Source organism: Rhinoraja longicauda, chromosome 11, assembly GCF_053455715.1.
Source record: "Rhinoraja longicauda isolate Sanriku21f chromosome 11, sRhiLon1.1, whole genome shotgun sequence".
Classification (NCBI taxonomy): domain Eukaryota; kingdom Metazoa; phylum Chordata; class Chondrichthyes; order Rajiformes; family Arhynchobatidae; genus Rhinoraja; species Rhinoraja longicauda.
In genome coordinates this window covers 54,403,227-54,422,206 of record NC_135963.1, presented here as the reverse complement: position 1 = coordinate 54,422,206, position 18,980 = coordinate 54,403,227, and the positions used below count along the sequence as shown (strand labels likewise).

Below are 18,980 nucleotides of genomic sequence, written 5' to 3'. Positions count from 1 at the left end.
AACTGATTGTGGAGTTTGGAAGAGGAAAGATGAGGACCCACAATCCTGTTCATATCAACATATAACGGAGAGAGTCAAAAACTTCAAATTCCTGGGCGTGCATATTTACGAAGGTCGGTGATCCGTGGCATTGAAAAAGGGGGCGCATGACCCGAGCTGCTGCAGGCACGAACCGGTGATAAAAGTTCACCATGCCCACGAATTCCTGCAAACCCTTGATGGTTGTAGGGCGTGGAAAAGCGCGGACCGCTTCCACCTTAGCTGGCAAGGGAGTGGCACCGGCTGATGTAACCCGGTGACCCAAAAAATCTACCACCGACAGGCCGAATTGGCATTTGGCCGGGTGCAGAATCAGGCCGTGGTCCTGCAGCCTCTGGAACACCGTGCGGAGGTGGACTAAGTGCTCCTGGACCGAACGGCTGGCAATCAAAATGTCATCGAGGTAAATAAACACGAACGGCAAACCTCGACCCACACGGTCCATGAGACGCTGGAATGCCTGAGCTGCGTTTTTAAGGCCGAAAGGCATGCGCAACCACTCAAACAACCCGAACGGAGTAATGGTAGCCGTCTTTGGGATGTCCGGCGGGTGGACCGGGATCTGATGATATCCCCGCACTAAATCGATCTTTGAAAAAATTGTAGCCCCCTCATGGCTGGCTGAGAAGTCCTGTATGTGCGGAATCGGGTAGCGGTCCGGCCGTGTTGCCGCGTTAAGTCGTCGGAAATCCCCACATGGTCTCCACCCCCCAGATGCTTTGGAAACCATATGCAAGGGGGAGGCCCATGGACTACTTGAAGGCCGCACAATTCCCAGCCTCTCTAAGTTTAGGAACTCCTCTCGAGCCATGGCCAGCTTGTCGGGTGGGAGGCGCCGTGCCCGGGCGAATACAGGCGGCCCCTGGGTCGGAATGAAATGCACCACCCCATGCTTCTCGGAAGGTGCATCGAACCGCTAAACGAGGAGCTGCGGAAAATCCGCTAGGACTGCATCAAACTGACCGGGGGCCGTGGTGATGGCCTGGATCACTGAACTGGGTGGGGCGGCGCTTGGAGGGGCCGCAGGCCCCGTATTTCGGGGCCGTACGCCGGCCGAGGGCTGCAGGCTGCTACCGCGGATGTCTACGACCAACGAAAACGCCCATAGAAAATCCGCACCCAAAATGGCCTGGCCCGCATCCACCACGATGAAATCCCAATGGTAGGTCCTAGACCCAAAGGACAGGGACATAGTCCTCTTACCGTAAGTGCGGATGGGGCTACCGTTCACTGCAATAAGGGGCGGCCCCTTCCCCCCCGCTTGAACTTCACAGTCATAGGGGGGCACAATACTCACGACCGCTCCCATATCCACTAGAAACACGATCCCGGTACCTTGGTCCGTCGCGTAGAGGCGGCAATTACGGCCAATCGAAACTGCCTCTACATTCGATCGGCCCAGGAATTTCCCGGAAACGCACACGGGGCTCTGCAGCTTCGGGCTTCACCGCCCCACCGCCGATGGAAGAAACACCAGCCGCGCCTATTCGGCCGTGTTGCTTGTGCCCGCGACGAATAAACATGTTCCGCAGCCCCTTCTTGGCGGGCTGACTGCGAAATAGCGGCCGATGCGTCGCTCTCTCGGTCGCCCCGCTGACTGCCGCTGGGCCTCGAGACCCGATTAACCGAGTCGTCTCGGGTGTGTCGCTCCTTGACGAGCGCGTCGGCTTTCTCGGCGAACGCTACCGGATCTTCAAACGAGACGTCGGCCAACACTAGCCTGACGTCCCGGGGTAGTTTCTACCGAAATGCCGCTTCAAAAACCATCGCCCACCAAGGTCAGCATCTCGGTCATCAACTCCGACGGTAGCCGCTGCCCCAGCTCTGGTAAATGGAATCGGGTAGCGGTCCGGCCGTGTTGCCGCGTTAAGTCGTCGGAAATCCCCACATGGTCTCCACCCCCCAGATGCTTTGGAAACCATATGCAAGGGGGAGGCCCATGGACTACTTGAAGGCCGCACAATTCCCAGCCTCTCTAAGTTTAGGAACTCCTCTCGAGCCATGGCCAGCTTGTCGGGTGGGAGGCGCCGTGCCCGGGCGAATACAGGCGGCCCCTCGGTCGGAATGAAATGGTTCTGGCTCCAGCCGAAAGTCCTCAGTAGGAGCCTCTTGAGCCCCACGTACTGCTCCGTTTGGGGTGGACTGGTCAGGTATTGACTGACCCGCGCAGCCACCTCCGCCTGCAGACAGCTCACCAGGTGATGGAACTTCTCCTGGTCGCTCTCCACCTTCTTAATATGGAACTGTGATTCCGCCTGTACAAACCACAGGTGCGGCTGATGGGCCCAGAACGGCGGTAAGTGAACCTCACCCGCGCTCGCTCCCACCTGTGACATTCTGCGTGTTCGCTTCAGATCTTACGTTCGGGTCACCAATGTAGTGAGTCCAAAACGAGCGTTGTTATCAAAAGACTTTATTCTTCGTAAAAACCGTGACAAGGCGCAACGCACTTACTTTGGACACACACTACTTAACTACTAATATAATCTAATCTCATCTCCCCAGTTTGGCGCCAGACACAACTATACCTCGCGTTCCCGCACCACGTGACCCGCTAGCCCAACCGAGGGTTCGAGACCCCCCCGCTAATCCGTATGTCCCTACAATATATATATAATATGTGTGTGTGTGTGTGTGTGTGTGTGTGTGTGTGTGTGTGTGTGTGTGTGTGTGTGTGTGTGTGTGTGTGTGTGTGTGTGTGTGTGTGTGTGTGTGTGTGTGTGTGTGTGTGTGTGTGTGTGTGTGTGTGTGTGTGTGTATTTGTGAGTATATGTATTATTTCACACTGGACTTGTTTTCTCTCGTGTATTATATTGTTCTGTTGTGCTGCAGCAAGTACGAATTTTATTGTTCTTACTAGGACATATGACAATAAAACACTCTTGACCCTTGGCTCTTGATGCAATCAGTCAGTATGCTCTGTACTGTACACTGTGTGAACTGTATTGGATCCAATAAGTGACCTGTTGATTTGTAGACCCCGGGCTGGTCACCCACTGTCCTGAGTGGTTGGGACTGGGCTAACCAGACAGGCTGACCCAGGCCAGCCCAGTCAAGCCAGGGCTTCTGCACCTCCGGCCTAGCCTACAGATAGACAGACAGGCAAACCTGTGCGTCTTTGGGATGTGGGAGGAAACCGGAGCGCCTGGAGAAAACCCACGCGGTCACGGAGAGAGCGTGCAAGCTCCACTCACGCGGACAGCACCCGAGGTGAGGATGGAACCCGAATCTCTGGCGCTGTGAGGCAGTGGCTCTACCAGCTGTGCCATCGTGACGCCCTTATTTTGGAAATTGATCTCATCTGCAGCTGTGCCGATTTACTGATTTGTATTGCAAATGGATCCTTTCAAAGCAAAGTGCCGTGAGTCTAAACAGAAAGTTTATTTTTCCATGCTCTTCTGTGCATATGAGAGGGAGGTTGCAGGGAAATAAGAGAGGGAGGGGGATTACTGTATAGATTCAATGTCTGAATTGCCTGCTGTGGTATGAGGAAATATGGAAATCAAAATCTTTCCTAAACCATTTAACCATGTCTCCTTCGAGCAGAAGAGATCACAAACACCACCAAATATTTGCATTTGGTCATTGACTCACTGCTTATTTTCATAGAACAAATATCAGTGTTTCCAAATGAAGCAGTGAACTTTGCTATTTTGGGCCAGATACTAACCTTGAGCTTGAACGAGAGGACTTCATTACAGAAGTACAATAGGCTTCTGCAAAACTTACCGACGCAGGTCCGATCAGCTCCAATTCCACCATCTCACGCTCCACTCCTTCCCATTTCAAAGTCAAAGGTGGAGCCACACTTGCTATAAATCGTTGGCAGCAAGCAAAGACTAGTTGTGTCCCGATTCGGAGAGGGTTGATGTGGAGAGAAGTCCCTCCTGGTCTCGGGAGAGGTAAACCAACCAGCTACATCAGACACATCCAGGTAAGACGTTGCCATTCCTAAACAAATCAAGAGCAAGTCAAGAGAATTTTATGTAAGTTCTGGTCGTGCGAATTACTCAATCCACTTTGTGACTTGAGATCCACTCAATCGATTTGTTTAGCGACTCCAAAAGAAACGGCCAATTTTCTACTATGAAAAGTTATTCTCTTATCATGTATCATGTATCACTGTAAATGGCCCAAATGTCATCTTGTATTGTCTTTCCGCTGTCTGTATAGCACGCACCAAAAGCTTTTCACTGTACCTCGGTACACGTGACAATGAACTAAACTGAACTATCTGTTCTGGCTCTAAGATTATGCGATGTTGTGAAATATCACAGCACTCTTCAAAGACCAACTGCAATACTATCACACTGAAGAAGGGTCCCGACCTGAAACGTCACCCATTCCTTCTCTCCAGAGATGCTGCCTGACCCGCTGAGTTACTCCAGCATTATGTGTCTACCTTCGATTTAAACCAGCATCTGCAGTTTTTTCCCCCCACACTATCACACTTAACTTCCCTTCAAAGTTCTGCGTGCAAAGGTTGAGAGGGTACGGCACAATTTGGGACATGTAGACACAAGAGGCTGCACATGCTGGAATATTGAACAAAAACAAAGTGCTGGGGGAACTCAGTAGGTCAGGCAGCATCTGTGGAGGAGAATGGACAGACGACACTTTGGGTCAGGGCTCTATTTCAAGACAGAAATTGGTACATATTAGTTTTTTCCCTGTGTAGGAAATGGACCAGATGCTGGTTTACACCAAAGGCAGACACAAAATGCTGGAGTAACTCAGCGGGACAGGGAGCATCTTTGGAGGGAAGGGATGGGTGACGTTTCGGGTTAAGACCGTCTGGAGAAGGGTCTTGACCCGAAACGTCACCCATTCCTTCTCTCCAGAGATGCTGCCTCCCCACTGATTTACATTTTGTGTCTATCTTTGGTATTTTCCTTGTGTTATTTGCAGAATGTTTAAAATATCAACTAGACGACGGATCTTTAAGTCGATGACCTAAATTTTGAGATCTCCTTTAACACCGTTCCCTCAAAATGCTGCAAAAGTGGAGATGAATTTTCTGTGCTTATCAGGCTGTGGTCTATTCTCAGTGCAAGTGGCCTGGCTTTTTTTTTCCCCCTTTAAAACAAAAGACTGTGCTGGAGTAACAAAGTGCTGGAGTAACAGTGAGTCAGGCAGCATTAGGTCGGGACCCTTCTTCACATTAGATAATAGAAAATAGACAATGGACAAGAGACAATAGGTGCAGGAATAGGCCATTCGGCCCTTCGAGCCAGCACCGCCATTCACCATGATCATGGCTGATCATCCACAATCAGTACCCCGTTCCTGCCTTCTCCCCATACCCCCTGACTCCGCTATCATTAAGAGTTCTATCTAGCTCTCTTGAAAGCATCCAGAGAATTGGCCTCCACTGCCTTCTGAGGCAGAGAATTCCACAGCTTCACAACTCTCTGAGTGAAAAAGTTTTTCCTCATCTTCGTTCTAAATGCCCTATGCCTTATTCTTAAACTGTGTCCCCTGGTTCCGGACTCCCCCAACATTGGGAACATGTTTCCAGCCTCTAGCGTGTCCAATCCCTTAATAATCTTATACGTTTCAATAAGATCCCCTCTCATCCTTGTAAATTCCAGAGTATACAAGCCCAGTCGCTCCAGTCTTTCAACATATGACAATCCCGCCATTCCGGGAATTAACCTAGTGAACCTAAGCTGCACTCCCTCAATAGCAAGAATATCCTTCCTCAAGTTTGGAGACCAAAGCTGCACATTGATTGTATCATATCATATCATATATATACAGCCGGAAACAGGCCTTTTCGGCCCACCAAGTCCGTGCCGCCCAGTGATCCCCGTACATTAACACTATCCTACACCCACTAGGGACAATTTTTACATTTACCCAGCCAATTAACCTACATACCTGTACATCTTTGGAGTGTGGGAGGAAACCGAAGATCTCGGAGAAAACCCACGCAGGTCACGGGGAGAACGTACAAACTCCTTACAGTGCAGCACCCGTAGTCAGGATCGAACCTGAGTCTCCGGCGCTGCATTCGCTGTAAAGCAGCAACTCTACCGCTGCGCTACCGTGCCGCCCACGTAGTGGGGAAAAAAGGTGCAAAAGAGGCGGGGAAGGACAAAGCCGGGCAGGTAATAAATGGATGCAGGTGATGGTGGGGGGGGGGGGGGGGGGAGGACAAAGCCTGGCAGGTAATAAATGGATACAGGTTATGGTGGAGGGGGGGGGGGGGGGAGGGGGGAAGGTTTGATAGTACAGGTGTCAGAGGTTATGGGGAGAAAGCAGGAGAATGGGGTCAGAGGGAGAGATAGATCAGCCATGATTGAATGGCAGAGTAGACTTGATGGGCCGAATGGTCTAATTCTGCTTATGACCTTATGATAGACGCTCAAATCTAAATACCAAGAGCTCATTGTCCCCCAGTGTTGCGCTGGGAGCTTATACTTCCAGCAAGTCATCAGGTAACTCTACTTTGATGTGAAAGGCATAGGTTTATTTCAGGCCAACAGCAGAATCTGTAGTTTAATCTGGCTGTTTATTGTACCAACTATTAACCTGCACATATCAATTTGCATTGCTAGTTTACAGGGACAAATTAATGACTCATTGAGATGATAAAGGGAAGTGTCCCATTTCATTAGTTTTTCACATGAGAATAAAGCTTCATAATAATGCCGTAGGCTTTCTTCTCCATTCATGTTCCTTTACAACCGAATAGATTTATTATTTGCTGCTCATGACCGAGGAATCCTTTAGCGATTCTAGTGATTATGACAATATCTGCTTGACCATGAATCTGAGCAGCAGGATGAAGCTGTATTTTAGATTGTGGGAGGGAAAAGACACAATTTCTGTTGCACATCTTCGGGACGTCATCTCAGAATGTTCCGAGTTAGAAGTGAGACTGGACAGAACAAAAACAAAAAAAGACACAGAGTGCTGGAGTAACTCAGCGAGGTCAGGCAGCATCCCTGGAGAACTCGGATAGGTGATGTTTCGGGTTGGGACCTTTCTGCAGACTGATAAGGGACATCAAACACAAATCTATGTTCTCCAGAGATGCTGTCTCACCCGTTGCATTATGGCAGCACTCTGTGTCTTTTTTTTTGGCAAACCAGCATCTGAAGTGAGATTGGACAAAACAAAAAAAGGCACAAATTGCTAGAGTAACTCAGCGGGTCAGACAGCATTTCTGGAGGACATGGATACGCAACATTTTGGGTTGGGACCCTTCTTCAGACATTTAAGATTGTGGGTTCACGCCTAGTTTGGAGGAAGTCTATGACAATGCTATAGGGCTATCTATGACTGGCATTCCAGGGAATAACTAGTCCGACTGCAACCTGAGTTTGTTATACTCAATGGCAACTTGTTTAGAGGGTAGCATGGTGGCGCGGTGGTGGAGATACTGCCTTACAGCGCCAGAGACCCGGGCTCGATCCTAACCATGGGTGTTGTCTGTACGGAGTTTGTACGTTCCCCCTGCGACCGCGCGGTTTTTCTCCGGGTTCTCCCGTTTGCTCCCACACTCCAAAGACGTACAAGTTTGTATTTGTAGGTTAATTGGCTTTGGCAAGCTATAAAATTGTCCCAAGGCTGTGCGTGGAACTAGTGTGCGGGTGATCGCTGGTCAGTGCGGACAAGGTGGGCCAAAGGGCCTGTTTCCTCGCTGTATCTCTAAAGTCTAAAGACTAAAGACTCAGAAGTTCCCCTTGTACCTTCCCTTGACCTTTCTCAAGGCTTGGTCTAATTTTACAGATCAGATCATCCGGACTCAGCTCCAATTACCAGAGAAAGACTGCAGAGTGGTGCAGTAACTCAGCGGGCCAGGCAGCATCTCTGGAGAACATGGATAGGTGATGGTTTGAGATGTTTCCAAACATCGTTGATCTCTGTTCTCCAGAGATGCTGCCTGACCCGTTGAGTTACGCCAGCACTTGGTGTCGTTTTTTTGCCAACCAGCCCCAGCCGTTCCTTGTTTCTACATCAGAACATTTAACAACTGACTTTAGACTTTACATTAGACTTTAGAGATACAGAGTGGAAACAGGTCCTTCGGCCCACCAAGTCCGCACAGACGTGCGACCTGCCTGTACACTGGCACTATCCTACACACTAGGGACAATTTACAATTTACAGAAGCCAATTCACCTACAAACCTGCATGTCTTTGGAGTGTGGGAGGAAACCGGAGCACCCGGAGAGAACCCACACAGTCACAGGGAGAACGTAGAAACTCTGTACAGACAGCACCCATGGTCAGGATCAAACCTGGGTCTCTAGCGCTGTGAGGCAGCAACACTAGCGCTGCGCCACCCTGCCGCACAACTGGGCAAGTATCGATACAGTGCAAATAGAAAGGATTTCTCGAAGAGCAGGAGAGAGTGACAACACATGGAACTGCAGATGCTGGAACTTTGAGCAAACACACAAAGGGTTGGAGGAACACAGCGCGTCAGGCAGCCTCTGTGGAGGGAATGGGCAGGTGAAATTTCGGGTCAGAATGGCACCAAAGTGGAGCTGGTTGAGTACTTCAATTTCTTAGGTGTAAATATCACCAGCAACGGCGGCACGGTGGCGCAGCAGTAGAGTTGCTGCTTTACAGCGAATGCAGCGCCGGAGACTCAGGTTCGATCCTGACTACGGGCGCCGTCTGTTCAGAGTTTGTACGTTCTCCCCGTGACCTGCGTGGGTTTTCTCCGAGATCTTCGGTTTCCTCCCACACTCCAAAGACGTACAGGTGTGTAGGTTAATTGACTGGGTAAATGTAAAAATTGTCCCTAGTGTGTGTAGGATAGTGTTAGTGTGCGGGGATCTCTGGGCATAGAAACATAGAAACATAGAAAATAGGTGCAGGAGTAGGCCATTCGGCCCTTCGAGCCTGCACCACCATTCAATATGATCATGGCTGATCATCCAGCTCAGTAACCTGTACCTGCCTTCTCTCCATACCCCCTGATCCTTTTAGCCACAAGGGCCACATCTAACTCCCTCTTAAATATAGCCAATGAACTGGCCTCAACTACCTTCTGTGGCAGAGAATTCCACAGACTCACCACTCTCTGTGTGAAGAAATGTTTTCTCATCTCGGTCCAAAAAGACTTCCCCTTATCCTTAAACTGTGACCCCTGGTTCTGGACTTCCCCAACATCGGGAACAATCTTCCCGCATCTAGCCTCTCCAACCCCTTAAGAATTTTATATGTTTCTATAAGATCCCCCTTCAGTCTTCTAAATTCCAGCAAGTATAAGCCCAGTCTATCCAGTCTTTCTTCATATGAAAGTCCTGCCATCCCAGGGATCAATCTGGTGAACCTTCTCTGTACTCCCTCTAAGGCTAGAATGTCTTTCCTCAGATTAGGAGACCAAAACCGTACACAATACTCCAGGGCGGCGCGGACCCGGTGGGCCGAAGGGCCTGTTTCCGCGCTGTATCTCTAAATCTAAATCTAAACTTGTCCCGGACCACCCATATTGATAGCCATTAGGCCAAGAAAGCACCACGACGCCTCTCCTTCCTTCGAATGCTTCGGATGTTTGACATGTTCCCAATAGCCCTCACCAACTCCGACAGATGCGCCGAAGAAAGCATTTTGTCGGGATGCATCACAGCACGGTTTGGGAACAGCTCCATCCAAGGCCGCAAGAAATTGCAGAGAGTCGTGGACGCAGCCCAGACCGTCACACAAACCAACCTCCCTTCCATTGACTACATCTACACCTCACGCTGCCTCGGCAAGGCCAGCAGCATAATCAAGGACCAGTCTCACCCCGGTCACCTCCTCCTCTCCCCTCTCCAATCAGGCAAGAGGTATAGAAGTGTGAAAACGCACACCTCCAGATTCAGGGACAGTTTCTTCCCGGGTGTTCTCAGGCAACTGAACCATCCTATCACCAAGTAGAGAGCGGTCCTGACCTCCCATCCACCTCATTGTAGACACTCGGACAATCTTTAATTGGGCTTTACTGGACTTTATCTTGCAGCTATATGTTATTCCCTTTGTCCAGTATCTGTACACTATGGACGTCTCGACTGTAATCATGCACAGTCTTTCCGCTGACTGGATAGCAGGCAACAAAAAAACTTTTCGCTGTACCTCGCTCGGTACACTTAACAATAACACTGGAATTTAGAAGGATGAGAGGAGATCTTATCGAAACGTATAAGATTATTAAGGGGTTGGACACGTTAGAGGCAGGAAACATGTTCCCGATGTTGGGAGAGTCCAGAACAAGGGGCCACAGTTTATGAATAAGGGGTAGGCCATTTAGAACTGAGGTGAGGAAAAACTTTTTCAGTCAGAGAGTTGTGAATCTGTGGAATTCTCTGCCTCAGAAGGCAGTGGAGGCCAATTCTCTGAATGCATTCAAGAGAGAGCTAGATAGAGCTCTTAAGGATAGCGGAGTCAGTGGGTATGGGGAGAAGGCAGGAACGGGGTACTGGTTGAGAATGATCAGCCATGATCACATTGAATGGCGGTGCTGGCTCGAAGGGACGAATGGCCTCCTCCTGCACCTATTGTCTATTGTCTATTGTCTAATAATAAACTAAACCAAAGCCTTTAGCAGTAGACAGTGGAGGTACTGGGTAGACTATTCTCTTGCCTGTTTCCTTGGCCATTTACAATGGTGCCCGCAAGCGAAGGCACAGAAACAGATGCACTGGACTTACCAACCAGGAGATAGCGCACGGAACACAGCAGTAGCTGAACAAAGCAAAGTCCAACGTCTTTCACCACATTAATAGTTGTATGATGCGATGATAATGACGTTGTTGACCAAATGGAGCAATGTGCTTCTATCTCAACACCTGACCCAGACACGACCCGATAAAGGTCCAAGTGGTGGGGAATCATAGGTCAAAGGTTACCCGCTGCTCACAGCATGTTCCACAAACTATTTACTTTAGTTTATTGTTGTCACGTGTTCCGAGATACAGTGAGGGGTTTGTGTGCAGGAAGGAACTGCAGATGCTCGTTTATACTGAAGATGGACATAACGTGCTGGAGTAACTGAGAGGGTCAGGCAGCATCTCCCGAGAGAAGGAATGGGTGACGTTTCAGGTCAGAACCCTTCGGCAATAGACAATAGACAATAAGTGCACGAGGAGGCCATTCGGCCCTTCGAGCCAGCACCGCCATTCAATGTGATCATGGCTGATCATTCTCAATCAGTACCCCGTTCCTGCCTTCTCCCCATACCCCCTGACTCCGCTATCCTTAAGAGCTCTATCTAGCTCTCTCTTGAATGCATTCAGAGAATTGGCCTCCACTGCCTTCTGAGGCAGAGAATTCCACAGATTCACAACTCTCTGACTGAAAAGGTTTTTTCCTCGTCTCAGTTCTAAATGGCCTACCCCTTATTCTCAAACTGTGGCCCCTGGTTCTGGACTCCCCCAACATTGGGAACATGTTTCCTGCCTCTAACGTGTCCAACCCCTTAATAATCTTATACGTTTCGATAAGATCCCCTCTCATCCTTCTAAATTCCAGTGTATACAAGCCTAGTCGCTCCAGTCTTTCAACATATGACAGTCCCGCCATTCTGGGAATTAACCTAGTAAACCTACGCTACACGCCCTTCTTCAGACCCACCCAAAACAAATCCTTTTCTTTTTCTCCAGATATGCTACCTGCCCTGCTGAACTACTCCAGTACATTATGCTTATCTGCAGTGAGAAGCCCATCTTGCATGCTAACCAGTCAAAGCAGACAGTATATCAGGCACAAGCGAAAGAGTGGAATGATTGCAGTGGAATGATAATAGTGGAGCATCTTCTGGGGCGGCCTGCAAAGAGTCGCCATGATCAGACCTTCAGAAGGTATGATCATGGGAGGAGAATTGGGCCATTCAGCCCATCGAGACTACTCCGCCATTCAATCACGGCTGATCTAACTTCCCCTCTCAATCTTTCCGTACCTTTCATTCGATCTTTCCCTTTTATGTTTGGCCTGAGCTTTGCAGCATCTGCAGTTCCCTTGTCTAGACACAAAGTGCCGGAGTAAGTCGGTGGGACAGGCAGCGGCTCTGGAGAGAAGGAATGGGTGAGGATTCGGGCCCGAGACTTGTGCCTCTTACCAAGGCTTTACGTTTACCAAGGCTTTACTGGAGCATTTTAATTCCAATGAACGGATTTAATATTTAATTTAACTAATCACAACGATGAGGGTCTGGAGGCTAAATGCATTGAACTTCTACGCCCACAGAGCTCAACCGAGAGGTCAGTTCTGGAGCCAGGAGAGGGTCTGAAACATGCCACTAAAGTGAGTTACCGTTTATTTTAACCTGCCTTCTCTCCATTAAATATAGTGTGAAAGCTGTGTGTTTTTCCAGCAGCAGTTCCTACATTTTCTGTCGTAGTACCATTTTGCGATTATTGTAAAGATTTCAGAATTCTCAATCTTGTTTCCAAACCCCTGCCGACCTCCGAGAATTTATTTGCAAGCAAAGCAGACGAAATGCGTTGGAAGGAACTGCAGATGCTGGTTTACACCGAAGATAGACGCAAAATGCTGGAGTAACTCAGCGGGTCAGGCAGCATCTCTGGAGAGAAGGAACGGGTGACGTTTTGAGACGAGACCCTTCTTCAGACTGAGAGTCAGGGGAGAGGGAGACACAGAGGTATGGAAGGGTAAGGTGTGAAAACGAAACATCAAAGGGGATGCAGAACAAGGAAAATGTAGAATAGATCATTGCTAGCTAGGGGAAGATGACAACATACAAAGATAAAATTTAATCAGGAGGACAGTCAAACTAGACAATAGACAATAGACAATAGGTGCAGGAGTAGGCCATTCGGCCCTTCGAGCCAGCACCGCCATTCAATGTGATCATGGCTGATCATTCTCAATCAGTACCCCGTTCCTGCCTTCTCCCCATACCCCCTGACTCCGCTATCCTTAAGAGCTCTATCTAGCTCTCTCTTGAATGCATTCAGAGAATTGGCCTCCACTGCCTTCTGTGGCAGAGAGTTCCACAGATTCACAACTCTCTGACTGAAAAAGTTTTTCCTCGTCTCCGTTCTAAATGGCTTACCCCTTATTCTTAAACTGTGGCCCCTGGTTCTGGACTCCCCCGACATTGGGAACATGCTTCCTGCCTCTAACGTGTCCAACCCCTTAATAATCTTATATGTTTCGATAAGATCCCCTCTCATCCTTCTAAACTCCAGTGTATACAAACTAGTCAGAGAACTAGGATGTGGGAGGGATGGAGAGAGGGGAATAGCAAGGGTTACTTGAAGTTAGAGAAGTCAATGTTCATACCGGTGGATTGTAAGCTGCCCAAGCACAATATGAAGAGAATTGTGGATGCAGCCTAGACCATCACACAAACCAACCTCCATTCCATTGATTCCATCTGGTTTATTTTCACCCACATGTTTAGACCGTAATGTTGTATCCTTATTGTTTTGATGTGTTTATGCTTTATTGTTAACTGTAAGTTTGTGTTGTTATTTGTGAGCGGAGCACCGAGGCACATTCCTTGTATGTGCACATACTTGGCCAATAAACTTATTCATTCATTCATTCATTTATTCGTCTACACTTCACGCTGCCTCGGCAAGACCACCAGCATAATCAAGGACTAGATTCACCCCGGTCACTCCCTCTTCTCCCCTCTCCCATCAGCCAAGAGGTGCAGATGTGTGGAAACGCACACCTCCAGATTCAGGGACAGTTTCTTCCCAGCTGTTATCAGGCGACTGAACTATTCCCTCAACAGCTGGAGAGTGGTGCTGAGCCTCTATCTACCTCATTGGAGACCCTCGGGCTATCTTTAATTGGACTTTACTGGACTTTATCTTGCACTAAAAGTTATTCCTTTTATCCTGCATCTGTACACTGTGACTCTAATCATGTACAGTTTCTCCGCTGACTGGATAGCGTGCAACAAAAAAACGTTTTGCTGTACCTTGGTGCCTTAGACAACAATAAACTAAACCTAAGCCTTCATCAGTAGAGAGCGGAATCAGTCAACTGGACTGTTCCCTCAACAACCAGAGAGCTATCTTTATTTAATCAGACTTTGCTGGACTTTATCTTGCGCTAAATGTTATACCCTTTGTCATGTGGATGGGTCGATTGTAATCATGTACAGTGCTTCCACTGACCGACATGAAATGCTGGAGTAACTCAGCGGGACAGGCAGCATCTCTGGAGATAAGCAATGAGTGACGTTTTGAGTGGAAGCATTTCTTCAGACTTTCCGCTGACTGGTTAGCACACAACACAAAGCTTTTCACAGTACCTGGTGCACGTGTCAATAAACTAAACTAAAGTAACCTAAACTAAACTAAACTGAACCCAAATATATCTGTGTTTTTGCAACAAAAAAAATCTGCAGTGAATATAATAGAATCTTGCTATGGATCAAAACCACATGGATCAAAAATCATTTCAACTATAGTTTTGCTGAGGACAATGTATTAAGGTTGACAATTCCATTCTGTCCTGTTCCCACAGGGCAACTCCTAAAGAGGCGAGGTTGTGGTCTGAGTCATGGATCAAAAATCATTTTAACTATAGTTTTGCTGAGGACAATGTATTAAGGTTGACAATTCCATTCTGTTCTGTTCCCACAGGGCAACTCCTGAAGAGGCGAGGCTGTGGTCTGAGTCGGTGGATAAGTTGCTGCACCACAAAGGTAACCATAGAAACATCGAAACATAGAAAATAGGTGCAGGAGTAGGCCATTCGGCCCTTCGAGCCTGCACCGCCATTCAATGTGATCATGGCTGATCATCCAACTCAGTATCCCGTACCTGCCTTCTCTCCATACCCCCTGATCCCTTTAGACACAAGGGCCACATCTAACTCCCTCTTAAATATAGCCAATGAACTGGCCTCAACTACCTTCTGTGGCAGAGAATTCCACAGATTCACCACACTCTGTGTGAAAAAAAACTTTCTCATCTCGGTCCTAAAAGACTTCCCCCTTATCCTTAAACTGTGACCCCCTTGTTCTGGACTTCCCCAACATCGGGAACAATCTTCCTGCATCTAGCCTGTCCAACCCCTTAAGAATTTTGTAAGTTTCTTAAGCAGGCGTTGATCACACAGAGCAGTTGTGGACAGGATATATTTCTCTCGAACTTAGACACAAAATGCTGGAGTAACTCAGCGGGTCAGGCAGCATCTACGGAGAGAAGGAATGGGTGACGTCGCGGGTCGAGACCCTTCCAAGAAGTCACCCATTCCTTCTATCCAGAGATGCTGCCTGTCCCGCTGATTTACTCCAGCATTTTGTGTCTATCTTCGGTTTAAACCAGCACCTGCAGTTCCTTCCTGCGCATATATACTGTATTTCTCTCCTTGTTAAATCCTTTGTACGCGTCTCAGGAGGTCACGATGCAGTTCTATGTGACTTCGGTGTGGCCGCATTTGGAGTATCGCATGCAGTCCTGGTCTATTACAGGAGGAACGTGGAGGCTTTGGAGAGGGTGTGGACTGTGGAGGAGGTTTACGAGAATGCTGCCCGGGTTAGAGGGCATTAGGTAAAAGGAGAGGTTGGACAGACTTGGATTGTTCTCTATGTTCTAATTCATCTCATCTGCCCACACAAAATCCATATCCCCCCATTCCCTGCATGGCCATGTGCCTATCTGAAAAACTTCTTAAACTCCACTATCATTTCTGCCTCCACCACCACCCCTGGCACATTCCAGACACCCACCACCCTCTGTGTAAAAAACCTTCTCCGCACATTTCCTTTAAGCTTTGCCTGTCTCACCTTAAAGCCCTCCCATCATGTCTTTGACCTTTTTTACCCTGGGAAAAAAGTTCTGACTGTCTACCCAATTTATGCCGCTCACAATTGTATATAGTTCCATCAGGCCTTCCTTCATTATTGAGAGTAGAGTTTGGCAATACAGCATGGAAACAGGCCCTTTGGCCCATCAAGTCCACGCCGACCATCGATCGCTTGTTCACATTAGTTCTATGTTATTCCACTCCGCATCGACTAGGGGCAATTTTACAGAGGGCCAATTAACCTGCAAAATGGCACGTCTCTGTGGTGTGGGAGGAAACCGGAGCAACTGGAGGAAACCCACACAGTCACAGGGAGAACGTACAAACTCCGCACACAGGCAGCACCCGAGGTCAGTATTGAACCCCGGTCTCTGGTGCTGTGAGGCAGTGGCTCATACATGGGGCCCTGTAGTTACGTTTGCGGGTGATGAGCAACTTGCCGAAGGTGTCCAGCGCTTCCCCACTGTCCTTACATTCACACGTTCCCAATGGCCTCAAGAAGGGTCCTGACCTGAAAGGTCAGCTATCCATGTTCTCCAAGACGCTGAGTTACTCCAGCACCTTGCATCTTTTTTTAGTTTAGCTTAGTTTATTATTGTCACGTGCACCGGGGTACAGTGAAAAGCTTTTTTGTTGCGTGCTATCCATTTAGCCAAAAACCTATATACATGATTACAATCCAGCCGCCCACAGTGTACAGATGCAGGAGAAAGGGAAGAATGTGTAGTGCAAGCTAAAGTCCGACTATAGATAGTCTGAGGATCTCCAATGAGGTAGACAGTAACTCTGCCTTCCTTTCGGCCAGCTGGTCAGGCTGCCTTCAGGGCCTTCCTCAGGACAGAATTCAGCGAGGAGAACATTGACTTCTGGCTAGCCTGTGAAGCCTACAGGAAGATCAAGTCTCCCACGAAGCTGGCTTCCAAAGCCACGAAGATATACTCTCAATTCATAAAAACCAAGGCACCCAATGAGGTATGGAATTTGGATCGGTTGTTTGAAGAATAACTTCAGTGGCGCAGCGGTAGAGTTGCTGCCTCACAGCACCAGAGACCCGGGTTCCATCCGGACTCTACAGATGCCATCTGTATGAAGTTTGTATGGTCTCCCTGTGACTGCGTGGGTTTCCCCCTGGTGCTCCGGTCTCCGCTCACACTCCAAAGACGTACAGGTTTGTAGGTTAGGTTGTAAAATTGTGAATTGTCCCGAGTGTGTGATAGTATTAGTGTGCGGGGATCACCGGTAAATTGTGAATCGTCCCGAGTGTGTGATAGTATTAGTGTGCGAGGATCACTGGTAAATTGTGAATTGTCCCAAGTGTGTGATAGTATCAGTGGGCACATCATCATCAAAATTAGAGGACTTACCTTTAGAAGGGAGGTGAGGAGGGATTTCTTTAGTCAGAGGGTGGTGAATCTGTGGAATTCATTGCCACAGACGGCTATTGTCATTGGGCATTTTTAAAGCGGAGATTGACAGATTCTTGATTAGTACGGGTGTCAAGGGTTATAGGGAGAAGTCGGGAGAATGAGATTGCGAGGGAAAGATCAGCCATGATTGAATGGCGGATTAGACTTGATGAGCCCCCCTTATCCTTCTTAGCCCCAGCAAGTATAGGCCCAGAGCCATCACATATTCCATTTAAAAACTCTGGACTCACTCCAATGGCAGCAGGTCTGACGAAGGCTCTCGACCCATCCTTTGTCTCCCGAGATGCTGCCCGACCCGCGGGGCCTTCCATCGCCCGGTACGGCCGCGGGGCCTTCCATCGCCCGGTGCGGCTCGGCCGCGGGACTGAACAGCGCCCGGTGCGGCTCGGCCGCGAGACTTTCCATCGCCGGTGCGGCGCGGCCGAAGGGCCTTCCATCGCCCGGTACAGCCGCGGGACTGAACAGCGCCCGGTGCGGCTCGGCCGTGGGGCCTTCCATCGCCCGGTGTGGCTCGGCCGCGGGACTGAACAGAACCCGGTGCGGCTCGGCCGCGGGGCTGAACAGCGCCCGGTGCGGCTCGGCCATGGGACTGGACAGCGCCCGGTGCGGCTCGGCTGCGGGGCCTTCCATCGCCCGGTGCAGCTCGGCCGCGGGACCTTCCATCTCCTTGCGGGGGCTGTGCCGGTCGGTCACCTCAGTAGGGGTCGAGCTGTCTGTCCGTGGGAGGGGCATGGGGGAAGAGAGAGGAAGTTTTTTTTGCCTCCATCACAGTGAGGGGGTGTTTGGAGTCACTGTGATGGATGTTTGTGTTGGGGTTGTGTCTCTTGTGTTTTTTTTGTTTTTTGTACCGCTGGCAAAGTAATCTCGTTCGGTAAAACGAATGACAAATAAGGCTATTCTGTATTCTGTATTCTGTATCTGGGGCCCAAAACTGCTCACTGCATTTCATGCCTTTACTTTTCTTTCCCAAAGATTAACATTGATTTTACAACGCGAGAGAATATCACCAGAAGCATGGACAAGCCCACACAAACCAGCTTTGACGTGGCACAAAATGTAATCTACGGACTGATGGCAAGGGACTGCTACCCTAGGTTCCTGAGGTCTGACGGTTACCTGAGACTTGTCTGAAGAAGGGATTCGGCCCAAAACGTCACCCATTCCTTCTCTCCAGAGATGCTGCCCGTCCCGCTGAGTTACTCCAGCATTTTGTATCTACCTGTGGTTACCTGGGACTGATCAGCAAAGTGATCAACACTCCGCACACCTGAAACCAACCATCTCTCCATGTCCTGATGCAAGCCAACAGCTCAATGCTGTAGATTTTCTCTGAGGAAGGGTCCCGTCCAGAAACGTCCTCTGTCCACGTTCTCTGAGGTGCTGCCTGACCTGCCGAGTTACTCCAGCACTTTGTGTCTGTTGTTGTAAACCAGCATCTGCAGTTTCTTGTTTCTAGCTTTTCTAGATTCCCGTAAACCTCCTCTGGACCCTCTCCAACGGCAGCACATCCTTGCTCAGATAGTTTAGTTGAGTTTTGAGTTGCTGCGTGGAAACAGGCCCTTCGGCCGACAGTGTCCACGCCGACCAGCGATCACCCATACACTAGTTCTATCCTACACACTAGGGACAATTTACAGAAGCCAATTAACCTACAAACCTGCACGACTTTGGAGTGTGGGAGGAAACCGGAGCACCCGGAGAAAACCCCACACAATACCCTAGAGTTTGTACATTCTCACCGTGACGGCAGGGATTTTCTCCGGGTGCTCCGGTTTCCTCTCACAT

General features: G+C 49.0%; 1 protein-coding gene across 1 annotated transcript; it reads left to right on the top strand.

Annotated features, from left to right (window-relative positions):
• The first annotated feature begins 3,785 nt into the window (after positions 1-3,785).
• On the top strand, positions 3,786-18,345 carry LOC144598151 (regulator of G-protein signaling 4-like). Its single transcript, XM_078408043.1, has 5 exons — positions 3,786-3,973; positions 12,223-12,279; positions 14,601-14,662; positions 16,574-16,740; positions 18,168-18,345. The coding sequence occupies exons 2-5, from the start codon at positions 12,269-12,271 to the stop codon at positions 18,324-18,326; spliced, it is 399 nt and encodes a 132-aa protein (XP_078264169.1). The 5' UTR covers positions 3,786-3,973; positions 12,223-12,268; the 3' UTR covers positions 18,327-18,345.
• The last annotated feature ends 635 nt before the right edge of the window (positions 18,346-18,980 follow it).